This window comes from Suncus etruscus, chromosome 15, assembly GCF_024139225.1.
Source record: "Suncus etruscus isolate mSunEtr1 chromosome 15, mSunEtr1.pri.cur, whole genome shotgun sequence".
NCBI classification, from domain to species: domain Eukaryota; kingdom Metazoa; phylum Chordata; class Mammalia; order Eulipotyphla; family Soricidae; genus Suncus; species Suncus etruscus.
The window spans coordinates 49,333,684-49,360,319 of NC_064862.1; the positions used below are offsets into that span (position 1 = coordinate 49,333,684).

At 38.4% G+C, this 26,636-nt stretch overlaps 2 protein-coding genes across 2 annotated transcripts in view; both read right to left on the bottom strand.

Moving 5' to 3' along the window:
• Positions 1-26,636, bottom strand: part of LRMDA (leucine rich melanocyte differentiation associated) — a gene marked incomplete at its 5' end in the record, with an annotated part of 468,042 nt that overhangs the window by 402,322 nt on the left and 39,084 nt on the right. The window lies entirely within an intron of this gene.
• Positions 4,790-6,556, bottom strand: LOC126031383 (E3 ubiquitin-protein ligase NRDP1-like). Its single transcript, XM_049789665.1, has one exon. It carries the CDS (start codon positions 6,214-6,216, stop codon positions 5,263-5,265), a length of 954 nt encoding a protein of 317 aa, XP_049645622.1. The 5' UTR covers positions 6,217-6,556; the 3' UTR covers positions 4,790-5,262.

The window sequence follows — 26,636 nt, forward strand, 5'->3', positions numbered from 1 at the left end:
TCCTAATCACGACATCTTAGGTCTTTTTTCTTTCATAGTGTGGGAGCTTTAATATTTTGGTATAATACCATTTATTTCTGCTTTGGTTTGCTTTGCCAATGGAATCATAGCATTGAAGACTTCTCTGAGGTCAAGATCTTGAGAAGTTCTATGTTTTCATCAATGTCTTTTATAGAAACAGGTTTGACATCAATGTCTTTTCTTTTGAACTAACCTTTGTATAAGGCACAAAATAGGAGATCTGACTTCTATTTTTTTTTAAACCCTCTAGTTTTGCCAACATCAGAAGAGGTGCTCTTCTTCACTTCTTAACCTTACCTCCTTATTGTGAGTTAATTACCTACACGTATAAGAGTTTACCTTTGGCCTCTCAGTTCCATTCCATTGCTCTGAGAATCTGTCTCTGTCCAAGTACTACATAGTTTTAGTTACTCTAGTTTGGTAGTAATGATGAAAGTCTGAGAATGTAATACTTTTCTTTTTTTTTTAATTCTATTTTTTAGTGTTTTTTTATTTATTTAATTTTTTTGCTATTTCAGTTTTATGGCTTCAAATAAAATTTAGAAATATATATTCAATATCTTTGAAAAATTCCATGAGAATTACAATGAGTGAGATGGTCATTTTAATTATATTGATTCTTTTGATCCAGAGCCAGAGTGATGGTGTAGCAGAAAGGGCATTTGACTTGCATGCACCAACCTGGTATACCATTTAGTTCCCTGAGCCCCACCAGGAATGATCCCTGAGAACTGTCAGGTGTACTTCAAAATTCAACAAAGATTTTTCTCATTCATGAGCAAGGAATGTTTCAATTTATTTGTATGTTCTTTCATTTCTTTCAAAAGCAATTTTTAAATTTTCACTAAATAAGTCTTTTAACTACTTTGTTAAATTGGTTCCTGGCTATCTGAAAGTTTTTTATACAATTGTAAATAGGTTCTTTTTTATTTTCATTTATTCCTCTATGTCAGTGGTCCTCAAACTATGGCCCGTGGGCCACATATTGTATTTGTATCTGTTTTGTTTCTTCATTGCAAAATAAGATATATGCAATGTGCACAAGAATTCGTTCATAAGTTTTGTTTTTACTATAGTCAGACCCTATAATGGTCTGAGGGACAGTGAACTGGCCCCCTGTTTAAAAAGTTTGAGGACCCCTGCTCTGTGTCATTGCTGACATAGGAATGTAAGACATTTCTGAGCATTGATTGTAGTCTAATTTACTGTAGAACTTTATTAATTCTAGGGGGTATTTAGTGACATCATAAGGACTTTCTATGTGTATAAATAATGCCATCTGATAATGAGTCATATTTCTATATACATTTAAATTCTCTTGATTTCTCTTTTTTGTTTAAGCTGTAGTAAAAATGTCCAATATTGTGTTGAAGAGTTACTAAAAAAGTGAACATCTGGGACCGGAGAGATAGCTTGCAAGCGGCTGATTGAGCTGATCAGGATGGATGGTGGTTCGAGTCCCAGAATCCCATATTGTCCCCCAAGCCAGCCAGGAGCTATTTCTGAGTGCAGAGCCAGGATTAACCCCTGATTGTGCCAGGTATGGACCCCCCACAAAAAAGTGAACATATAGGAAGTAATTTCAACTTCTCCCCACTAAGGTCAATGTTCACTGTGTGCTTATTACACCTGGCCTTTATGATATTGAGATAAATTCTTTTAATTCCTATTTGCCTGAGGATTTTCACCACAAATATATGTTGGATCTTGTTTAATGCTTTCTGTGTCTATGGAGATGATCAGATGATTCTTCCTTTTATTATGGGACTTATAAATTAATTTAATTTGCATATATCTATCCATACTTAATATTCTTGATTATTGTTTAAATATTGTTTTATTTTGAACAAAATTTATAGTTTTCATAAACTATATTTTTAAATGCAAATGAATTATTGGAACCTCTTTATACTTCAAATATAAACAGCAGCAAAGAATACCACTCATGGACCAATAGGCAAACATTGAATTATTTACATCATCCAGATCTTCAACCTACTAAAAAACTAAGGAAGAGGTCACTGTTAAGAAATGCCAAAAGCCAAGAGTTGGATAGGATGAGTGAAGCCTAGAGCCTAGAGAGCATTAGGCACAAGAGGGACTCATGCTCACTCTTCTCCAAGAACTTCCCAGTGTATTCACAGAAAAACCCTTGGGAAATGGGGTCATTGTTTCTACTGTGTAGGACTAGAGAAGAAATTTCAGTGCTACTATTAGGAAGGCACAGACTCTGACAATGTCAGCTATTTTAAAAGAAAAAAAGTGACTCAGGTCAAATAGCAAATTCTCTCATGCACGGGTGCATCTGAGGTGAAGGGAATAGAATAAAGACTATCTTGGAGGAAATACAAGAAATAATTCCCAATCTAGACTCTCTGAGGTCTCCTCCAGTTGGGGAGCATCATTAAATGAGTACTGCCACCCCCTTAGAGAGCAGAGAATGTTACCAAGACAGACATGTCATAATACTAAAAAGATTGCTCACCAAGATGACAGAACAATCCTACAACTTTGGAGTTTCCACAGAGGTTGTAAATCCATGAAGCCAAAAAAAGAGATAAAACTAAAAAGAAAAATAGACAAATTTACCATTGTGGTTGGATATTTCATCACTTTTCTCTCAGTAATAGATAAAATAGATAAAATCACCAAGTCTACAGAAAGCAGGAGCACCACTATCAACCAACTAACTGGAACTATGAAACCTGATATGAATTCAGAGCAGAAATACACAGTCTGCTCAAGAAGACAGAAGATTACTCACTAAACATACCATATTTTGACCATAAATTTCAATTTATAAAAAGAACTTAAATAATTCAAGGATATTATTTTATCATATAAAATTAAACGAGTAATGAATACAAAAAGATTATCTAGAATATTGTTCGTTATATGGCTATTGAGCTGCTTAGGTATAAGTAATACACAGATTAACAAAGATGTTTTGAGTCTAGAAAATACTTTTCTATTGAATGAAAGTCAAAAAATAAAAATGTGGGGCCCGGAGAGATAGCACAGTGGTGTTTGCCTTGCAAGCAGCCGATCCAGGACCAAAGGTAGTTGGTTCTAATCCCGGTGTCCCATATGGTCCCCCGTGCCTGCCAGGAGCTATTTCTGAGCAGATAGCCAGGAGTGACCCCTGAGCACTGCCGGGTGTGGCCCAAAAACCAAAAAATAATAATAATAATAATAATAAAAATAAAAAATAAAAATGTATTTAATTCAGCAAGATAATAACCAAAGAAAATTTAAGGACTGTGTATATTAGAAAGGAGGGGCCAGAGCAGTGGCACAAGCAGTAAGGCATCAGCCTTGTGTGTGCTAGGCTAGGACGAAACGTGGTTCAATCCCCCAGCATCCCATATGGCCCCCCAAGCCAGGAGTGATTTCTGAGTGCATAGCCAGGAGAAACCTTTGAGTGTCACCAAGTGTAGCCGAAACCCCCCCCAAAATGAGAGAGAGAAAAAGAGTAAGAAAATCAAAACACTAATTCAAATTTATTCTAACTATAACCATGTTTATTCATAATCTTAATAAACAAGAAAGTTACATAATGAGTAGGAAAATAATCTAATTATAGATTCAATAATAGAATTCAACAATAGAATCAAATAATAAAAAATAAATAATGGAAATAAAATCAATGGTTTCAAACTTCTGTTTCTTGAAAAGACCATTAAAATTAATAATAATCCTAGCCAAACATATGAGATGATTAAAAAAAACATCACTTATATTGGGAATAAAATAAAGTAATTAATAATATCAAAGATATATATATCTATATATATCAAATATAGTAAAAGAATACTAAGAGATATAGTTTTGGCCCAAATTCTAAATTAGATGAAAATTATACCCCTTTCAAAAAAGAACCATAAAAAAAATATATATCAGCAGAAAAACCTTCTGGCAAAAACTATGACAACAAAACCTACATTAAACTAATCCAGAAAACTTCACTAGTTAATTCAAAGAAACATCTAGGTAGAAATAATAACATGCAAAAATATGGAGAGACTCATCTATGAAATACATTTCATAACTCATTTTATAAAGTATTATTCTACTATCAAGTAACAAACAATATAAAATATAAATTATTTTATATTGAAAATTAAAACTATATCCACCGTGAATATAGATTCAAAACCCTCAATATATATTAGCATATCAAATTACCAATATGTTAAACTATAATAATATATTATGACCTAAAGGTCTTTATCTTGGGAATGCAAGGTTGGTTCAATATTTTTTTTGAAAGTTTTACATTTTGTTCATTTTTTTTTCTTTCTTAAAAAAACAAAAACGAAAGTAAAGAAATTAAATTGTCGCAAATGTGGCAGCTGGGCTGAAAAATGGTAGCCATAACTAGGCAATTCTAAATATATATATTAAAAAGACAAAAGTGGGAGGAAAGAAGTAAAATAAAAACAATGGTCAAAGGAAATGATCAAAATAAGTACTGTGATCCCAGGGAAGGGATTTAAGGGAGCACGCGAGGCCTGAGTCACAGAGGCAATGCCAGTCTATTCAGCAAATGCCAGAAAGCTGCTTCCTGCTGAGAAAACTGATCCCATCAGACTAAACTCTAATTCCAGCCCTCCCAAACTGTGACAAAGGCAAAGGAAATAAGAGGTCATTCGGCCAGGTCGGCACTCTCTCCCACCCCGACTCCCCCAGCACCTACATACAGCTGGCTGAACAGGGCATGCTTGGCACAGAGGTCCAGGCTCCCCAGCATCTGGTCCCCCTATTGCTAGGGTGCTGGGACTCCCTTTCCATTTCTCTTCGGGATCTCTGTTCTCCAAAGCTCCTGTATAAATGCCATTCAGGGACAACAGACCTGCTTGCTCCGATCCCTGATTTGGGAGCAGTGAGCAAACAGAGGTTCCTTACTCTACTGTGATCCTCTTGAACACGAGTATCTGTGCTTTCTGAAAACCTAAGGAACCAGGGACTCGAGGCAGAACAATTAGAAGAAGTGGGCACTTGGCCAACTGGGCCGAAAATTTAGAATCTTCCATCTCAGGGGGAATTAGGCAAAAGGAAGTAATCTAGGTTCCCCACTTGAAAGGTGGAGCAAAGCGCCCCAAGCCTTCAATGACAGAAAGGCAGGGAGATGAGTGGCTAAGCGGCAGCCACAGTAGTCAGGACAGTCGCAGGACCCGGGGTCCAGCTGCTGGAAGATGGGTTTTCTGGCCTCCCTCTCTTCCTGACGTCTTCCGGCATCTCCTATATTTCTTCCACTCCGTGCACAAAGATCATGACCAGTCCAGGCTCTTGCACCATGTCCTCACCCATATGCTGCTTCTCACAGGCCATCACAATAACAGCCTGTTTGCAGGGGATGCGCTTGGCCATGTAATTCTCATAGTAGCGGTGGTTCATCTGTCTTGTTTCTAGGGTGGCCAGGCCCTGGGGCCAGCTCCGCTCATGGGCTTTTTCGATCAGCTCATTGACGATGGAGGCAGGACAGCCAATCTCCACCAGTGAGCGTTTGATGACAGCCTGGAGCACCGCATCAGGGTTGGAGATCATCCTGCCCCAGTGGGTCACTCTGGCTGGCTGCAGGGAGTTTACCCATTCTAGAATCTCATTGTATTCAATTGTCTCCTCCAGATTCTGAAGGTTAGGGTTGACACTGCGGACTGCACGCATATATGCCTTGAGCAGCTGGATGTCTCGCTTCTGCTCTGCCAGCTGGTGTTTATGTTCCGCTGCGGTCTTCTCCAGCTCTGCCATCCGTGTCTGCTGCTGCTGGACCACTGAACGCAGGTGCTTAATGCAGTTGTGGTTTGGCAGCTCATCTTTGGGCATCTCCAGGCCGCAGCCCTGCTCACAGGTCACAGGCCATTTGGGGTTGTGCTCACAGTCACTGAGGTGAGACATGAGGTTGTCAAGCCGGACAACAGCACTACAGCCAAACACAGCGTTGTCACAGGCAATCTGCAACTTGGACAACATGTTCCGCATGATCCAAGGGACTGGGCGCAAGTGGGCAACGTTCACAACACTCTGGTCCTCTAGACACGTCTGCTGCTGAGAGAACCACTGGGTGATGCAGGCATTGCAGAAAGCATGCTCACAATGAGGTGCCTGCACTGGCTCCTCCAAGACTCCACTGAAAATAGGACAGATAATGTCTTTGTCAACATCCCCCTGGAAACGGGTTACATCATACCCCATGTCTCATCACTGAAACCAGGTCCTTCCAAGTGTTGGGGGGCAGGTTCCCTGATCACAAGGCTCCAACCCCCTGATGCCTCCACTCAGTGCCACACAAGAGAAGCTCCCAGTGACCCATCTCGTTGGCTATTCTCCGACTGAATCTTCCTTCCTAGTAATAAGCTCCATCGTCAAGGGGATGGATGTGATGTCACAATCAGGAGCACTCACCTCCTGGACATGGCCTGGACTCTCCTCTGAACCCCAGCCCGGAGGAGGAGCTCCTCTGGGGGCCGCAGCGGCTAGCCACCGGATGGATAGCCAGCCCAGGCGCTGGGTCGGAGGGGAAGAAAGGGGAAGGTAGGGGGAAGGAGAAGGAAGAACCTGGTTCAATATTTTTAAAATGGACTTTCCCATATATACAAATTAAAGAATAAAACTTGTGAAAACTAGAAATATAAAAAACACATCCTTAGGAAATATTTACAATGAGCTTCATGTTTGATTATGACAAATTTCGTACTTTCCCTTTAATATTAAGAATGAGGTAAACAGTTCTGCTCTCATCATTCCTACTATATATTCTTAGTACCTGTGTTATAGTGATAAGGTACTATGATTATCTAATCCATCATTCTTAAGAAGTTGTGGAATAAGGCAATATACAGAAATAAATGTTATTACAGACAGAAATTGTAAATTGACAAATGACATAATTATCGAACATAGAAAATCTCAAATAATTCACAAACAAATGCTACTAGAAATAATAAATGAGCCTTGCAAAGACACCAGAAATTTATTTTTATAAACCAAGGCCAGAGCTAGTAGTATAATAGCTAAGGTATTGTCCTTGCACAGCTAACCAGAGTTCAATCCCTGGCATCTTATATGGTCCTCAAGTACAACCAAGAGCAATTCCTGAGTACAGAGCCAGAAGTAAACCCAGAGCATTGCTGGATATGGTCCCCAAACAAATAAGATCAAAATAAATTAACTAGAAATTAAAATTTATGTAGTAGTACAATTTTGAATTATTAAAAATACACAATATATGTGTTTAAAAATAAGAAAAATCTATGTATTAAAAACTATAAAATACAAACAAAAATAAAGATAAAGAAACAATATCACGTGCATTGATGTGGAGTTCATATTGTTATAAAATTAATACTCATGCTAGAGTATTATATTTATAGCAGGTAAGGTTCTTGCCTTGCATGTGGTCAATTTAAGTTTAATTCCCATCAATCCATATGGTCCTCAAGGTCCACCAAGAAAAATCCCTAAGCTAAAAGCCAGGAAGGAACACATCTGGGTGTGGTTCAAAAAGCAAACAAAATAAGTGTTATCTTTGAAAAAAAAAATGATAAACTGGACTTCACTGGGATTAAAAATCCCTTCAAACATACAACAGGGTATATGTCAGCTATAGAAAAAAACTATTGATATGTGCAACAACCATAGATAGGTATCATCTATCAGCATGAATCAAAGTATCCATCCTTCAAAATATACATTATATTTGTACAATTTCATGTTTTCTTATAAAGAGAAAAGTTAGGAACAGAAATACAATTACCTGTTGTCAAAAATTAGGTGAAACTGTAGGATGGTGAAACTATAAAGTACAAAATTTTTCTCTGCCTTGACTGTAGTACTATTAACAGATATTCCCTAGGATATCCCAAGTGGGTAACATATAAGAATCTCATAACTGGGGACCAAGGCATGAGACTAGTAGCCAACCAGTAGAACAAGGGGTCACAGGAAGGCAACAGGACTGGAAGAGGGCAATGGCCAGAAAAGGCTGAGAAATACTAATGGTGGATTGATAGATAGATGGCTATGTATTTGTTAGTCATTCACCCAGTGAAAAAAAGCTACTACAAAGATAATCTGGAATATATTTCCCATTTATGTAAGAAAATGTGGAGAGATGTAAGATTTATGTGTATGCAGGAAATATGCAATTACTTTAATAGGAATTGCTCCTATTAAATGCTGTGTATTAAAATAGCTTCTAATATTAATTACTATATAAAATATATAACTTTTCTTTAAATTTTTCTGAATTCTTATAATTTCTCTACTTAGTTCATGGACTTTAATAGTTTTCAGACTGGCACTGCTCCAAGGAGAATTTATACCATTTCCTGGAATTGAGATGTGATATATATACTAAAAATTAAACATTTAATAATAGCATTGTAATATTTAACATGTACTATGTCTTTTTATTCATCTATTCTCTTTAGCACATAGTATTTATTGGTAATGAAAGGAGATGGTAGGTTAACATGTACAAAGTCAGGCTACTTTTCTCATCAATAACATCTTTCATATATACAGAGAAAATATTATGGAATATCAAAATATGACTAGACTATTATTTTAGGTCACTTATATTATTCTTCTATTTACCTTTATTTATTAACACTATTATATGTGCATTTATCAATTTCACAGAGAAATAAAACTTAGGAAGTTTATCTCCTGCTTAGGAAGTCAGGGGAAATGGTATCTGGACTACCAGTATATATTTTGAGTATTCAAGGATTTCTGAGGAGGAGGAGGAGAGGAGATCTCTCCAAAGACTCTATGGGAGAAGGAAGCTCAAGATAAGTTCTCAATATTGCTCAAATTAATGAGAGGTTACAAAAGAGATATTCTAGCAAGAGGGATGGAAGGAGTCAAGGCATCCGGCTGATAATCTGAGACCTCAGTTCTTTGTGACTTGTGGTTTAGGTATAGTGGTATAGTTGAGCAGGTTGGGGACAGAGGAAGAAAGGAAGGGGCAGGAAGAGGCAGAAAGGGGAAAATGAAGGAATGAGAGGGGGAGAGGGAGAAAGATAAGGCGAGAGAGAGTAAGAGAGAGACTTCTAGAAAAGAAGAGAGGATAAAAATATCAGGAAAGCAAGCATCCAGGTCATCATCCAGATGTTCTTCAAGTGCTGTGGCCCTTATCCCATTAATTTGCTTTTGTAATTAGGATCTAAGAACCATAAAGCTATGCTAAGCAGATCCCTCACTATATAACTCAATGAAAATCAGGATCACCAGTTCTTACCACCCCAGCTTACCTGCAGGGTGTGAAAGTCCTCAACTAATTTGCCACATGACTCATTAACCCAGGGAAATCATTTAAGTGAACATTAGTTAAACAATGACCAAAGTCACAATATAACCTTCAGGGGAAAATTACCCTCGACCGGCTGCATAAGGCCACATTATGCCGAAGGCCCTGAAATGCCAGCAGTCTGCTCCTGAAATATATTCCTTGAACTGCTGGCTTGGGACCTAAATAGACCTAAGAAACATCAGAGAAGGGGCAGAGGTGTGAGAGAGGGCAGGGACTGACCAGTAAAAATGCTACACCTAGGATGGTATGGAAAGGGCAGGGCCTGAGCCCTCTAGGACTGCTTGTCCAAAGCTAACAGGCTAACAAGAAGTGAAGACCACAAACACACAAAAGTCAACTCTACTCTCTTTTCTTATTAATTAAAACAACAATTATCTTAATTCATAAGAATTAAGATAAATTAATTCTTAATAATTATAATATTATTAATAAAAACACCATGTTACAAACTTGTTCATGATTAAGTTTGTCATAAGATGTCCAGTACTATTTAACACTGTACCTTTCCCGCCACCAATGTCCTCAGTTTTTCTCTCACCCTCTTGCCTCTGGGGAAGTCATTTTACTTCAGTTTACTTCTCTCTTTCACTCTCTCCCACTCCCTTTTATTTCCCCTTTTAGGCATTGTGGTTTGCACTACTGTTAATGAAGAGGTCCCATGCATATCACTTTATGTCCTTTCAGCAACCATCTACTTTCCTTTTGACTTGGACTTTACTTCTCCAAGACATCCTCCTATCCTTTGATTCCTTGGATTATGGACAGAGGAGGCTCTTCCTTGTAAAGAAACGTTAACAAGAACAATTTCCACCAACTTCTATAGTTTCCACACACAAACACCATCACCATTACCACCACCACCACCACCATCACCACCACTACATCTACATTTGCTTCAGGAGACCCACTAGAGAGTAAAGAGAAGCACAGCACCAAAGTGAAGGATTCTAGTACTGACTAGAACTTGCTAATGCAACTGTTGTTTCACAGCTAAGGAAAGGGGCTCATGGAGTTTCTATGTTCAAAGTCACACATCAGCCCTTAGCCCCTCTCAATTGTTTTATCACTTACCTAACCTCTGAGCATCAGATTAAACTTCACCATAGTCTTTGAGCGCTTTAAAATCCAGAATTCTTGAAATTTCAAGATGATAATATTCTGAACTCATATTCAGGCATCTTTACTGTTAAAATCATGCTCAACACTGTATCTATTACATATAACCAAACTTTGTCATTTAAAGAATGTTTAATAGGAAACAATTGGAAGCAACACAAAGATGTGGCAAATAGCTTTATTTCATTGGCTCTTAAGCAAATATTAAAATTTTGCCTGATTTGTTTAAGGGGTCCCTTTTCTGTAAAAGTTTCCAGCAAACCTTAATTTCTGGGTTCTGTTCCATCTACCTCTCTCTCTTCATTGAGTTTCCCACTTATAGCACATAATATCCTATGTTTGGGTAATTTTCTTTTATAGGTGCATAACCTAAAAAAACTTTATTTTTATTCAGGTGTTTGTTTGAAGCACAACTGGTGGTGTTCTAGAGGTTATTCCAGCTGCTGTGATCAGTTGTGACCCCCTGACAGTATGTGCTGCTAGGGATTGAACTAGGATTGACCACTTACTTGCAAGTAGTTTTAATACTGTACTATCTCTCTGGACCCCCAAAACAACATTTTTGTTCATTTTTAGTTCACACAAGAGGTGCTCAGAGATCACTTCTAGCAGGATTCAGAGGATCACATGGAATGCTAGGATCATACCCAAGTTGGCCACATGCAAAGCAAGTGCCCTAACCACTGTGCATTGCTCTAACCTATATTTATGTAAGTGGCATCAACCTGAAGGTGTATTTCTCTATCTTGTCTTTACTCAATATCATATTTGAAGATTAAAGAATTTTTTAGTTTAATTGTTGTAATAGTTTGCAATTATATGCAGACTTCAATTTCCCATTTCCTTTCTGAGGTATGGATAACCAGTACTATTCATCTACTTCTACCAGAACAAGGCATCATTAGGAGAATAATACAAATGGTAATTCATTGTCTTACAGTTTTAGAGACTAGAATTTGAGGGGTCAGTAAGACTGTACGACCCTTGAGGGCTCTCAGAGAAGGTCCTTGAGTGAGTTTCCACATGCTCTTAAATTTCTATCCATCACTGCATTTCTTGGCTTGTGGCACCATCCCTCTTAATCCTGAACCCATCTTCATGTCCCCCCTTTTCTCTAGGATAAATTTCTTCTCTATTTAAATTTCTTTTTAATTTTATTTTCTTCTTCTTATAACAACATTAGATTTAGGGCCCACCCTAAAACTAGGAAGATCTCATGTGCAACTGTTGCCTCAAGTAAGCTCTCTCCAAAGACTTTTCTTCCAAGTAAAGTCATATTTTGAGTTTCCAAGTACACCTGAATATTTGCAGTAGTGCCATTCAACCTTATTGCAGGACTGCCATAAGCTGTTTCGACTATTTTTTATTATTTTTCCACCATCCACGCTTGCAGTAAGTAGCTTTACACATATTTCATTTCTTGGCCACAACAGATGGCTGAACCTGAAAGTGGAAATGTACATATTTCACTGTTATGAAGTGGTTTCAAATGAAAGAGCAGGTACCAAGCCACAACCTGCATCATGTATAAATTGCACAAATGTTGCTCTGTCTCTGAACATCCTTGCCAAAGCCTTGTGTTATGATAACTTATTCCATGCTGATATGTATAAAGTGATTATTAGACTATTGCTTTATTTTGTCTCCCCAGTCTACCCCCCTCATCTGTATTTTTTCAGAAGAAAACTCATAACTTTTCATGATGTCAAGACTGTTAAAAGAGAAAATGGGCCTGGATTTTCTATCCGTATCCTTCACAACAAGAATCCTTGTCTAAGTCCACCCTATGAATTAGCTTCCTTTCCAGAACTGCCTAACTCATAGGGATAAATAACACCATTTTCCTTCCTATATCAGGTGAGAGAAGACCAAAACAGACACACAACACTCACCTTTTAAAATTTTGGAGTATTGTGGTGAAAAGAACATTTGTTTAGGGGTACAGCATACATACTCCAAAGAAAAGAAGCAATGTTCAAGAAATAATTTGATCAGCAACTAGAATTTGTGAGTAAATTGTGCTTATGAGTAAGAACTAGATTTTTTTTCCCTCTGTGTTCCCAATAAACTGTGAGCCCAAAATGAAATCTTGAGAAATGGACCAACAAAAACCTGTGTGACTGTCTGAGTTATCCCAAGAGAAGGGCTGGAGCAGTGACATCTGGTCTCCAGGAGGGCTGGGATATGAGTCTGCATGTGAAGACTCAGTGTATACAGAGCCTGGGAAAAAGAATTTCAGAATATTTCTGAGATGAATACTATTATTGGGGCTATACAACTTCTCCCAGAGTAGCAGAAATAATGATGTAATAATAACTAATAATTTGTTAATAGGTTTCTGTTATCTACCTGGTACATAAGGAATGCCTAAAAATATTATTTCATTTAGTGAAGCCCTAGTGAGCCTCTTCACTATTTGAAGGCTCAAGAGTTGAATTTAAGGGTCTTGTCTGTGAGCCTTTAGTTTCAAAGTAGCTGCGCTGTGATGTTAACATAGTTCATTCTGCCTCCCTTAGCCTTTCTCCCCACTGCCTCTTTCTATAAATTTTATCAGAACACACATTATGTGCCTATGCAAAAAAAAAAAAGTGGGGGGGGGACACCAAACCCTGCCACTCCAGCACCCATACTTTTTCTTGTTTTGTTTTGATTTGTTAGCTTTTGACTTTATTTTCCTTCTCTCTTTTCTTCCACTTTTCTCTTTCTTTTTCACTCTTGTGGTTATTATTTAGAGATTTATTTTTATTTTTATTTGCTGGGTCTGTTTTTTCTTTTTTCTTCCATTTTTCTTTTCTTTTTTTCCTCTCTCTTCTTTCTTTTTTTTGGTAGGTGTCACCAAATTTTTTTCTCCCTTTTTTCTTATCCATTTTATCTCCAATGATGGTGGAATGGATGCTCAATCTACAACAAGCTGTAAAGTGGAGACCAGTTGCACGAGCATTCTGGGGGGTAAAGGAGGGAGATATGGGATGCATACTGGGAACAGGGATGGAGGGAGGACAGCACTGGTGGTGGGAATGCCCCTTATTCATTGTCACTATGTACCATAAATGATGCAGTGAAAGATTTGTAATGCACTTTGGTCACAATAAAAATTTAAAAAAAAGAAAAAAAAGAACACACATTAATATATTATTTAACCCTCTTCAATGTGTACTTCAATGCTGTAATCTTGTGAGCCTGTGTGACAGCATCATTATGAGCATTGACCTTTGCCTTCCTTCACACTCCCTAAAATGGACCAGAGTATGAGGATAAACATCTTTTCCCAAAGCATCTTCCTTTTTCAACTGAACTTTGCTTTACTCACTCAGGAAAACTTTGGCTATATTTTTGAGCAATTAAAGCTCAGGCTTTTCAGGATGGGGTTTACCTGGTTAAGAATGACACCCCCACCACCACCCCCGCTGCCAGAGTATAGGGTATTGACCAACCTTCACATAGTGTGTGAATGAAAAACAGCTCACCATATTTTTGAGAGCTAATGCTTTATTTAATCCCGAGCAACACGGGATTTTGAGCATCGTCAGGAATGATCCCTGAACAGAGAACCAGAAGTAAGCTCTGAGCGCTCATATATATGCACCCCCCCTAATAAAACACAAAGCGACTGAAAGCAAAAGAAGCCCAACCTTTAATGCAGGAGGGCATGCCAGAAAACCTGCACCAGGTTGAGATTTCTTCAAAGTGAGTCCTTGAACTCAGAGACACTCTTCAGGACACAGGATTGCAACAGAGCCCAGTATTCCACCTCCCCAGGTAGCCCAAGCCCTTTCCTGTGCCCATAATGTTTACTTCCTATCATCATCATTGTAACTACCCCTTCCAAAGACGTGTCAATTGCTTCTCTGTCTGAGGGAAGGACATTTATCATTTGCTGTTCTAAATATGAAAACACCATAACCAACCCGTGGGTGTCGGCTCCCATTCCACTCTGTAATTTCAGTTAGTGAGTTAATGGGAAAGCTGCATTAACATTCTGTTAGTGGCTTCCAATACATATTTACACAGTTTGAATTTTCCTATCCCCAAACTTATAATTTATCCATCATTATACTCCTGATTCCCTGCTCTTAAACATTAACTGCCCTCATTTAGGTGATGAAAAAGAGGGAGCCGAACTATGGTTCTATGCATATGGAAAGCTGATCACCTCAAAACAGAGCAGGGTTTTCACTCCCAGTGGTCAGGGAAGGAAGTGGCGCTAGCTGAAACCTCCACATAAGTGGATTTACATAGGGCTGTTGCCTCCAAATATCACAGACAAGGAAAACTGGGCTGGAAACTTAAGACAACTCTGCCATTTTCACTTCTGGTCAGACTAAACTACAGTCCTGACTGGAAGTACCCAAAGCTCAGTTTTCCACCCTAAAAAATGGGACTCCAACAGTGGTATTAACTTGCTGCTTCATACTTCCATTTGTCTTGTGCTAACTTCATCTTTTACAAAGGAATTTCATTTAGTTTTCAGTTACACGTTTTGTTTTCTGATGATAATCCAACAGAGGGTAAGGAATGAGTGATTTCAGGGCACAAAGCCAATCAAGAAATCTGGGTTCGGATCCCACCTCTGCCATTTTCCAGATTCAGAGCATGATTGATTCACTGGCATTCCAAAGGGCTTGGGACTTCGTTTATCATAGGTAGAGATAAAAGCTACTAGGCAAACAACGGCCACAGTCTCTCTGCCAGGGCATCTCATTCTTTAGATAAATGTCATCTCACATTTGGTTGCCCTATAATTCTGGACAAGAAAGCATCTTTTCTATCTCAAGTCTCTCCCTTTCACTCAGTGACCTTCATAAAGTAGGAACTTAATCAATGTTGGGTGTGTGCTGAATTAATCACAGGGACAGGAGAATTGTCATATTCAACTAATGAGGGCAATAAGGAAAATTTTGTTCTAGAAAGTTAAAGATGAGGAAGAATTCCATGAGAATCAATATAAACATGACAAAGATTTAAAAAAATATGTCTATAAATATTTGTTCATTCTCTTCTAGAATGTGGAAAGAAGAGAATCTTGAAGCTTGGAGGAGAATTCCTTTTGAGATGATAAATTATTTTATTGACTTTGTGAATTCATTCCCCCTGAGTTAGTACAAACTAAAATAACTAGGCATCAAATCCAAGCATCATCAAATCTAAGAAGGTTTAAGTAAGCTCAGTCACAAATCAAACAACAAAATAGACTTGTAAGAAATTCATTTGTCGACTACAAAATAAATAATTAGCAACTAAGTTGGGGTCCCACCAGACTTTCCTTCTAAAGGCCCAGGTTCCCTATTGCCTTGTTTCTCATTCACACACTATGTGAAGGCTGATCAATACCCTATACTCGGGGGTGGGAAATGTCTTTCTTAACCAGGTAAACCCCATCCTCAAAAGCTTGAGCTTCAATTACTCAAAAATGCAGCCAAAGTTTTCCTAAGTGAGTAAAACAAAGTTCAGTTGGGGAAAAAAAGATGCTTTGGGAAAAAGATGTTTATCCTCACACTCTGGTCCATTCTAAGGAGTGTGAAGGAAGGCAAAGATCAATGCTCACAATGATGCTGTCACACAGGCTCACTAGATTACAGCAGTGATGGGTCCCACACTCTGTTCCCATGGGAAGAGGCATCTCTGTAGATCAGCTCAGTGATCTGAGTCCTTCTAATACTCCACAACCCTGGGCAAGTCAAAGTCCCTGTCACCATGCAGAATATGGTTGAAGACCAGCTTATCTTTTCCCTCCTTCTGGCCTCAGCCCAAGCTTCTGGATCCTGTGTTCATAGAGATTGTTCCTAGCTCTGCAGTGGAGCAACCTTGATGTCATCTTCCATCAAGACCCTCTAGGGAATGAGTAGAGTTCTGGGATCCTCTTCTTAAACACTTTCTTTTCCAGGTCCCAATTTCACAGCTCTGTCCTAGCTGCAAGAAAACCCAAGCACCCCCATAAGATTACCCTATAAGACTGACTTCTTCATGGTAGTCAGGAAGTTTTCCTTTGGACTATCACCAGAAGAGGATACAAGATTCATCCTATATGGGACACATTTTCTGGAGTACAAGGAATTTTAGAGATGAGCCAAGTCCAAACTTTACTGTGTAGAGGACTGAAAGTCAGTGAAAATCAACAACAGTGGGTAGAGGATCTGAGTCTCACTACTCAAGTCCAGAGCCAAGAGTTCCTTCTTCTATAGCTTGCCTGCACTTGGAGAAGTAGTTGCTGTTTTTTTCCTTGGCCCTCAAAAGCAATGTATGTAATTCCTCCACTTGACACTGGAGTGCACTGGCATACCCCCTCCAGGCACATCTGAATGTCCTCTAAGCCAGGAGATGATTTACAGGGCCTGGAAGATGATTTTCCAAAAAAACACTCCATATAATTGGCCTTTGGTCTATCTCCTTGGTGGTGATTTATTTGTCTAGGACAAGCCAAAGAACAACTCTCCCCACCTCTGCAAAGTCTCCAGTTCCTGGCCCTCCAAGTTCAGCAAGTTTCTGGCCAGAGAATGTTCTTCCACTCCGCCCACTCAGCCTTTTTTTTCCCTGTGGTTTGCAATCTCATTTGCTAAATATACTAAGATGCCCTGGACACAGCGGTCTGCTGTTCCAAAGTGTTCCTGACTTCCTTTGGCTGGGAGCATCACTCATAAATCACGGTGCTGGCAGCTGCCAGCCATTTATATCCATGACCCACCAGCATGGAAAGTTCAAGTTCTTCCACAGTGATGCCTTTTTCATTCAGAACCCTCCCCACTAGGACCTGCCCCCAGCCCCTGCCACCCTACCCTGCCAAAACTGCCCAAGACTAGTAGAATGGTAGGCACCAAGAAAACATACAGTGACTACTTAGTAAATGGAAAGCTTGAAAATATTTAAGGAGCAATTTTAAGAGTAGCCACTTATTTATAAGTGTTGAGTGACAATGGCTGACTGAAGCCAAATTGCCCTGAATGCAAACCTGGACCATGGGAATGATGAAGCACGTTCTGAGTTGAGCAAGCCAAGATGTTTTAAAGAAATAAGCAGTAACATTTTCCAGCCTAGTAAATGGTCTTAGACTTCTCCTAGTCTCTACTGCATCTCAAAAGCCCTATTGACATTGACATTCTTAAGCAGTGGCTCAGGGTTTCTGAAAAGGAAGGATCTCTCAGAGAAGTTATGTGGAGAGATCATGGGCTGGTCAGAGCAAAGTTCTTGCACCATGATTTGGATGGGTGCTCTCCTTCAAGTTACTTCCCTCTCAGCTGATCCCAGCTGTAGTCCTGGGGTATTCCTAAAAGGAAGGTGTGGGTCAGTCAAGGGCTAGAAGAAAATTAGATGATGTGTTCATTGGAACTTAGTAGGGATATTTGGTCAGCCCAAGACAGTCTTTAAACATGAAGAAACAAATATTAAGAGAGGCACTGCACTGAGAAGCATGCACAAAGAATCAGGAGAATGAGCTGATCCTAATAGATGAACATCACTGATGATAAATCAATGCTTGTGAGTTTGTTTGTAGACAGCTGAGCTAGGGAAGAAGGCTTGGGCAAGGTAGGGAGAGAGAACCCGATTATTAAGAATGATGGCAGACATCTTGGGTCTGTGGAAATGAATGTCTAGGGTCTATCTTTCCCCATCAACTAAAAGGATCTGAGCTTAGGACTATCCACCCTTGGCTTTCCCAAAGAAAGCATGTGAACAAGATGTAGACCTGGATTAGGGAAGAGCTAAGAGAAAAAAAAAATTACCATCCTGCCAGGTCAGAATCTTGGGGCAGCTCACTAGTGTTAGTCTCTACCATAACCGAAGCCAGGCCATTCTTCAGAGTCCCAGCATGAGGGTGAACAGACTTGATCTTGGCGAGGGAAAGAGGTTTTCTCCTCCCAGATGCTCCAGGGGACCATGGAAAACACAGTGCACGATTGCATTACCAATTTCTGTTGGCTTAACACAATGAAAACCCTGATCTAATTTTCTGTCCACTCTCCCTCAGGTCCCTTTCAGCATTCATTGCTTTCCAAGTATTATCCTCCCATTGAATATCCCTGTTTCAGATGATCTGTCCCCAGATGTATTAGGATGCATTTACGGCAACTGAATCTCATCTGGTGATTTCCTGTCCATATGCCTGATAGCTTTAGGTCCCTTTATGTCATGTCCCTGCCATTGGTGGGATTTGTGATCCTCTCAATTTTGGGAAATATACAGAACTAATTAGCATATTCTTTACAACTTTTACTAAGTTATTAACAAGGGTATAGGACACAAAGGAGAGGTACCCCTGTAGCACCCTGTGGTCTCTAAATCCCATTATCCATTTCCAATACCATTAGGTACTGGTCCATTCAGCAGATTGAAGAGTTTATGCTCTCTGTTCCTTTAATCCTGAGACAGGCAAAAGGCTCTTTCACCCAGCATCATGAAAACAACATTCAATCAGGAAAAGTAGATTCTAGTCATAGCTCTGCCAACAATTAGGCGCTAGACCCTTGAGAAAAAAAAAACACTTCTACATTCATTCCATTGTTTGTTATTAGTCTTCATCAAATAGTCAAGAGTAAAATTAATATAATTGATAGTGCAAACAATCGCTGGTTTTTTATTAATTAGTACGATGTGCCAGATACTTCAGATATCTATTCTTTCTTTCTTTCTTTCTTTCTTTTTCTTTCTTTCTTTCTTTCTTTCTTTCTTTCTTTCTTTCTTTCTTTCTTTCTTTCTTTCTTTCTTTCTTTCTTTCTTTCTTTCTTTCTTTCTTTCTTTCTTTCTTTCTTTCTTTCTTTCTTTCTCTCTCTCTCTCTCTTTCTTTCTTTCTTTCTTTCTTTCTTTCTTTCTTTCTTCTTTCTTTCTTTCTTTTTTTTTTTGACTTTTGGGCCACACTCAAGGGTTATTCCTGGCTATGCACTCAAAAATCACTCCTGGCTAGGAGGACCATATAGGATGCCCGGGGATCAAACCACAATCTGTCCTGGGTCAGCCATGTGCAAGGCAAATGCCCTACTGCTGTGCAATTGCTCTGGCCCCCAGATATTTCTTCTAGCTTTCACTACAATATAAACATATATATATATATATATATATATATATATATATATATATATATATGTGTGTGTGTGTGTGTGTGTGTGTGTATGTGTGTATATAGTGTGTGTGTATACATATGTATACACATCCATTGTTACTTGCATTTATAATCTTCATTTTGTAGATAAGAACATTGAGCTGAAAAGGTTTAATGAACTTGCCAAGGTCACAATTGTTAAAAACTTTTACTTGAGCTGCTAATTTTCAGATTTTGAAAAATAAATAAGTCCATAGTATTTTTGTTGAATTTTCTAGCTGTTCATAATGAAGTATGAAAGGTCATAGCTACATTACATAAGTTCCTTTTCTAGTTACTAAGTATTAGCTTTATCTAGTATTTTTGTCCACATGGTCTTATTGAATTTAAAAATATTTCTTGAGGGGCCTGGCAGTGGCGCAAGAGGTAAGGTGCCTGCCTTACCTGCGCTAGCCTTGGACAGGACCGCGGTTCGATCCCCCGGCGTCCCATATGGTCCCCCAAGCCAGGAGCGACTTCTGAGCACATAGCCAGGAGTAACCCCTGAGCGTCACCGGGTGTGGCCCAAAAAAAACAAAAAACAAAAAAAATGTTTCTTGGGTATCTCTGCTAGTCCATTCTTACACAATTAAAATTTGGGAAATTGTTTGCCAATGAATATCATTTCTTTCTTTTTTTTTTGGGGGGGGGTTACACCCGGCAGCGCTCAGGGACCACTCCTGGCTCCATGCTCAGAAATTGCTCCTGGCAGGCTCGGTGGACCATATGGGATGCCGGGATTTGAATCAGTGTTCTTCTGCATGCCAGGCAAATGCCCTACTTCCATGCTATCTCTCTGGCTCCCTCATTTCTTTCTTATAATGGCTGAAAAACAGTCATCACAGGGAAGGTCTCTACGGTCAACTTAGGTTGGAAACAAAAGAGTTCAGCAAGGATCAATCAACTTCTTCCCCTCTATTACCTTAGAATCTCTAATGACAGCTCTGCTTTGTTAGAATCTTCCAATGGGGGGAGGGTAATTTAGCATTTTGCACCATCTTATTTTTATGTACAAACATTTAAAATGCAATAATTCAAAAATAAATAAATAAAAGATATCTCTGAAGCTGATGAGAAAATGAAGTAATACAGGGAAGGGCCTGGGTACTGAGCACTCTATCTCCAACCATCTCTTTCCTTCCTTAGCATTCTTGTAGCATGGAATGATCAGAGGAAGCCCTGGACCCATGAATTATATTGTCCAGTGCTGGAAATCACTCTATGCTATGGCCCCAAATGAAAACAGGGGAGGGGTCAGAGAAAAATGTTTGATTCATTCTTCTTAACTCTTAAGTTTATTTTACTAATATATAATATTCCCCCCTCTAAATCCCATTTTAATTCTCTTTCCCATCATATGTATAGACTTTAGTGGGAAAATTAAATCCTTGCAAAATATGCTTGTGGTCTTTGTTTCCATTTGTTTAAATTTTGCTTTGATATCTTACTGAAGCCCTGCATATATTTTATTCCTTCGTTTTTAATTAAGCATTTTTCACAATGTTTTAAAATAGATTTGATTATTATTCAGACATGGTGAGAGAGCAAAAGACCAGAAGACATAGAAAAGCTAGCATGTTTCTCAGTGTTTTCAAGGGGTGAGATTGCCACATTTTTGCAGAAAGAGATGGATGAGGAAAGGTAATAAGGCTTAGGAGTAGATAGTTTGAATGATTTCAGCTGGCTGTGAAGTATAGGTGCTATGCCTGGTTAGCTTTTCTATGAAGGTATGTTCCCAGTTGAGTCATTTACAAATGAGGAACTGGCTGGCCTTGGGAGGGGCAATCTTTCTTGAAGAGCTGTGTCCCAGATGTCAGAACATCAAAAATACAAAAAATAAGAATGCATCATGGGTACCATCTTGCTCATGCTACCAGCATCCCAGCATCCTTACATCCTTGTACAACTGTAACTATTATAATCATGATGCTTAAATAAAGATAATTTTTAAAAACCTATTGTACCATATTCCAAGGCAGGCATCTACTGCCTTATTTAACCTCCCAATTTTCCCAGTGTATATGGTCCTCTAACTTCATTTTCTAGTACCAAAAATAATTCTATAATGAAAATACACACACGCTTCCTAATTAATAGTAGGTAAAAACTTCATTAGCATATGTACCCCCAAATGAAATTGTGGGGTCCATGAATATATTAACAATGAATAGCCTTAACTCCAGAGCTGTACTTATACGATAGAGCACAAGAGTTCTTGTAATACAACATTCCACCATTATTTGCAATAATCTGCTTCTCTTTATTGGGGGCAGAATCCTTCCAGAAATACCTACTCCAATTGTATCAGTGCTGGTTTGAGGATTCAGTGCTCAGGATAACTGGGACCATATCGTACAGTGCTGAGGAAGGGCATTATTTGTTGTGGAGGATTAAATTCAGAGTTGTAAGACTCTGAATTTGAGGACATGCATGCTACCACTGGAGCTCTCTCCCCAGGCCATATATAGGTTTTTAATTGTTATAATTAATTTTATAATTGTTAGAGGAATAAAGTGACACTTAAATTTCTCTTATTTCTAATAAGCTTTATCTCATTCAGCTTTGTTCTCTATATCTATTCAATACATGTTTGCTAAAGAAATTTGAAGAGAGCAATAAATCTCTAATGGAAAAAGCTAGGGAGGGTTTGTTCAAAATGCAGGTGCAAAGACACCTGAGCTATGATTCATCAAACCAGAAATCCTTGAGCAAAGGTACTAATTATAATAACTACAAATAACTTTTTTTGTTTCTGGCTTTTATGAATGAGACCAGAGATAAATATGCTCCATGTACTAAACCAATTATTTCAAAGTGACAGGGCTCCTGGGTAAATTACTATCTCAGCTAAGTCAAGTTCAAAGCCGGAGGCCAAAGGACATGGATTTGTAGTAGGGGGATCTCATTTCTGTGGTATTGGATTTTATAGTGTGATGCCACTGAAGTCTTTAAACAAGAAGAGCTAGAGTCTATTAAAAACAAAGCTGTAGATAGACAGATCAAATCACATTAGTGACATATTAGTCATTAGGGTAAATGTGCAAGGAAATATGGAAGCACTTGTTGGAGCATGTATGCATTTTGTAATGGTATGCTCTGTCAATGATTTTTTTTAATATTCCAACAACTACAAATCTATTATCTAAGTTGTGATTGGGTTAATCTTTGCTTTCATATACAACCTATGAAAATACTCCCTATGGAGTATCATTTATTTTTGCTCCCATTTGACAATTAGCAAAATTAAAACAAATAAAACACTAATAAACACATTATAGTTACATGTAAAACAGCTATATCCTTATAGAGAATACATGACTATATATCATTTTATATAAATAAGTGAACAATAGATAATATAATAAGTTTTATTTTAAAAGTGAATAATGAATCAGGAGAAATAAAATAGCATGTAGGACACTTGCCTTGCATGTATCCAACCTGTTTGATCTGTGGTATCCCATATGGTTTGCCAAGCTCTAGAAGTAAGTGATCCCTGAGCACAGATGCCAAGGTAATCCATGAGAAACATCAACAAAACAAACAAAACAGAACAAAAAGGCAAAAAAAAAAGAAAATGGATGTGTTGTATGTGAATACATCAAATTAATGTCAACAAAATTTGGCCTTCACTGTAACAAGAAACCAAAGATTGTCACACAAAGACTCTTCCAGAGTTTTCTCTTAGCTTCGTTTTCTTCTCTGGCCTCAATAAGGCAGATGCTTTTAGTGGAACTGCTGACAATTAAGCAAATGCTGCAGTCCTGCTCTCCACCAACCATTCTTGGATAGAGGTGTCATGGTAGGAAGACATGACCAACACTGAGATCAGCAACATTAGGCGATTGCAAGTATGCTTATATAAAACAAAGTAAACTTAGGCTCGCCAAAGGACTTTGAAAGAGATATAAATATTTGCTTCTGGGCACATACCTTAGTCCTTCTGACTTATGTAAATGGGGCAAAAAGGATCCTGGGCATACTCATCCACACACCAGCCTGAATTAGCTTGTAAATCACAACTGCAGTAGCTAATAGCAGCCATAAAGCCTTTTGAGTTTTACAAGGTGTTTATAATGGGAAACTCACTATGATTTATATGAAAAACATGAGTCAGCTACAGAGACAAAGCTGATATGTGGACAGTAGCCTTGAGGGTGACCTCTAGAAAGCATACAAATAAATTTTAAAAATTCCCTCTGGCCTGAGACTGGACACTGTCTCATCCACATATTTTCTGAATACTGATAGAAGTGTTGGTGCATGCTGAGTCTTCCCAGGTTATTGGCCACAAGGATAAAGTAATCAGCTCAGATAGAAGGTTGAGGAAGATGATAAATACATAGGGTAGTTTGGAACCACACAAAATATTTTTAACATGGACATAAGTGAAGATGTATTAAATAGATTTCCTACCTTTTTGTGTGATGAAGCAAGATGTGTTGGAAAATGTGTTTTGTGAAGGTATAGTTAAAGGCAAGTATAGGAATTATGAAGGTCTCCATTTCATAAGGGAGTTTCATAAGATGGCAGGATAGAAGTTGGAATGTGAAGGCTGAAAAAGAGTTTAGGAAAAGGCAAAGGCAGGAAACAGTTCTAGGAAGGATGTGTAAAAACAGTAGGTCAGAAATAATGGTTGTATTTTCATTTTTATCAAAAGATCTGAGGAAGAAATGGAAAGACTCAATAGACTGACAGAGGTTAACTAAAAATAGACTGAAGATCAGTGGGAAAGAAGTCAGAAAGCACAAAGTCAAATTCAGAACCCCCTTCAGATGAGCCACAGATGTCTCAGACAGCACACAAAATTTTCCCCTTGTCCAGGCCAATCCATCTAAAAGAGATTGGCAGGATGAAATCAGGCCTTTCCCCGTCCTCCCTACCATTATACAAACTGACACAAGTTGATTTATCCTAAACTGTTTAAAGGACAAAAACCTATTTCCATCATGAACCATTGTGCCGAAGATATAGCCTCCTAGTCTCCATGTGTTCTGATAGCCCAGAAGCCAAGATTTAACTCATTTGATTTTGCTATGTCCTTGCTATAATCCACAGATTCTTACCATTGGAATAAATATCTCAATAACAAGTACTTATTTTTCTAATTGTGATTTAATTTTTTTTTCTGCAGTTCATAAAGCTGAAGCCCCAAGGCCTTTACCCAACTAATTCAATTCAAAGGGGACTTTATTCTTCAAAGCCACTGAGAGACCTCCACATGGGACACCATGCATAGGAATAAAGCTGTTTCTGTAAACTGGGCTCTCTCCACCTGGGCCAAGAAAAGGAGGAGTCATTTCTATCCAGACAAAAGTGCACAGTTGAGAGAAGCTTATAGTCCTAAGTCTCCATGACTCTTTCTTCCAAATGCAATTTTTTTCTTAAAAATGTCCCTTTCAAAATCCCCTTTAAAAATTCTCATCTGACTTTTATGGTCAGAATAGAATTTTTTAAAGAGAATAAATTTAAGGTGAAGTTATTTAAAATATCCTATTGATAGCATTAGTTAATCAGGTTCATCAGAAGAAGAAAACAAAGTCAGAGCCACTATGTCCAAGCATTGTAGAAGAGGTAGAATAAGATAAAGAAAAGACATTAGCTCAATTCTCTAGTGTCTAGAAAGAGTGAGACTGTTTTGGTTATATTTATTTACCAAAGCATTCAAAGAAGTTTCATTCACATAGAAAATGTAACATAAGCTAAGGTATAGATTGATGGATGAAGGATGAGAGAGAAATTAGAAAACAGAGGTAGGGCTGGAGTAGGTGAAAAGAAACTTTGGGAAATAAGAGTAAATGGTTGTCTAAATATAATGCACCCAAGTACATTTTGATTGACTGATGAAATGAAAAGAAATTGCTAAAAGAGTAAAGTTATACTTTAACTCTTTCATACCCTGAAAAATGTCCTAAATCTATATTTTATGGCCTTCTTCATATTTGATATAAACGTGTGCCTAACCATCCTGTCCTACCTACCCAAACTCCTACTGTGACCCCTTTTATGCAATTTTCCCTCGTGTTCTTTTTAAAATGATCTTGGGACCTCCAGGGGTCCATATGGCTCCAGTAAAAATTATTGTCCTAAATCACTTGCTATTTTTCCTCCTTCCATTGAGTTAATTGTTCTAGCAACAGTTTCAGAATCTGGGAACCTCTTTCTTTTATGGGGGGTGGGGCTCACCTAACTGTACTCAGAGTTTTCCCCTGGCTCTGCGCTCAGGGATCACTCCTAGCAGGTAGAGGATCATATGGAGAATCAGAGATTGAACCCAGGTTGACATCAAGCAAGGCAAGTGTCTTATCTGTGGTAATAACACTCCAGACCCAGATCTGATCATTTCTGATGTCCCCCTTCCACTCTTTGAAATTCCTTTGGTTTAACTCATGAACCAAATTGCTAGCTCATCTTGGGAAACTGAAAGTACACCTGGGTCAAGATACCCAAAAGCCTGTCCTGAGAAATAACATGACAGGGCATTTTAGCGCTCGATAACAATTTTAGAGAATGATAACGTCAACATCTTGCATTACAGTTTGATCACATCAGAGTTTGATTGTGGAAAAAAATGTTCATTCTTATAGCTGGCTTGAAAAGATTCCAAATTTTGGACCTTCCTCCCTGTCTTTTCTATCTAAACCTTTTGGTGCAAGTGCCATTCCTGCTTGATAAAGCAAAAAAAGTGCCCTGAAAATCAGAGGTTCCCTGATACCCTCATCACTGTAAGTAACTGCACAAACAGACATCAGATAACTTCCTCCCAATTTAAAAACACAAATAAGATCATATATGTATGGAAATCTTTCAATAAAGACAGAAACTCTGACCTCAAAAATGTTTCCTTTCTTCCTTCTAGCATGACCATGTCCCTAACTGAGAAGAGATATGTCAATGTCCATTTTAAAAATAGGAATATCTTTCCTTCCCAGTGGTCATAGATAGCATAAATTGCTATTAGCCATGACAAAGACAGATAACCTGCCCTTAACAAGAGAGAGCAGAGAAAGGCTGGACACACTGTCAATTTCCTCAGGCCTGAGAAGCTCCATCTGTGTCAAGCCTCACAAAAAAACAAAAAAAAACCAAACTAAAAACACCACTTTACCCAGC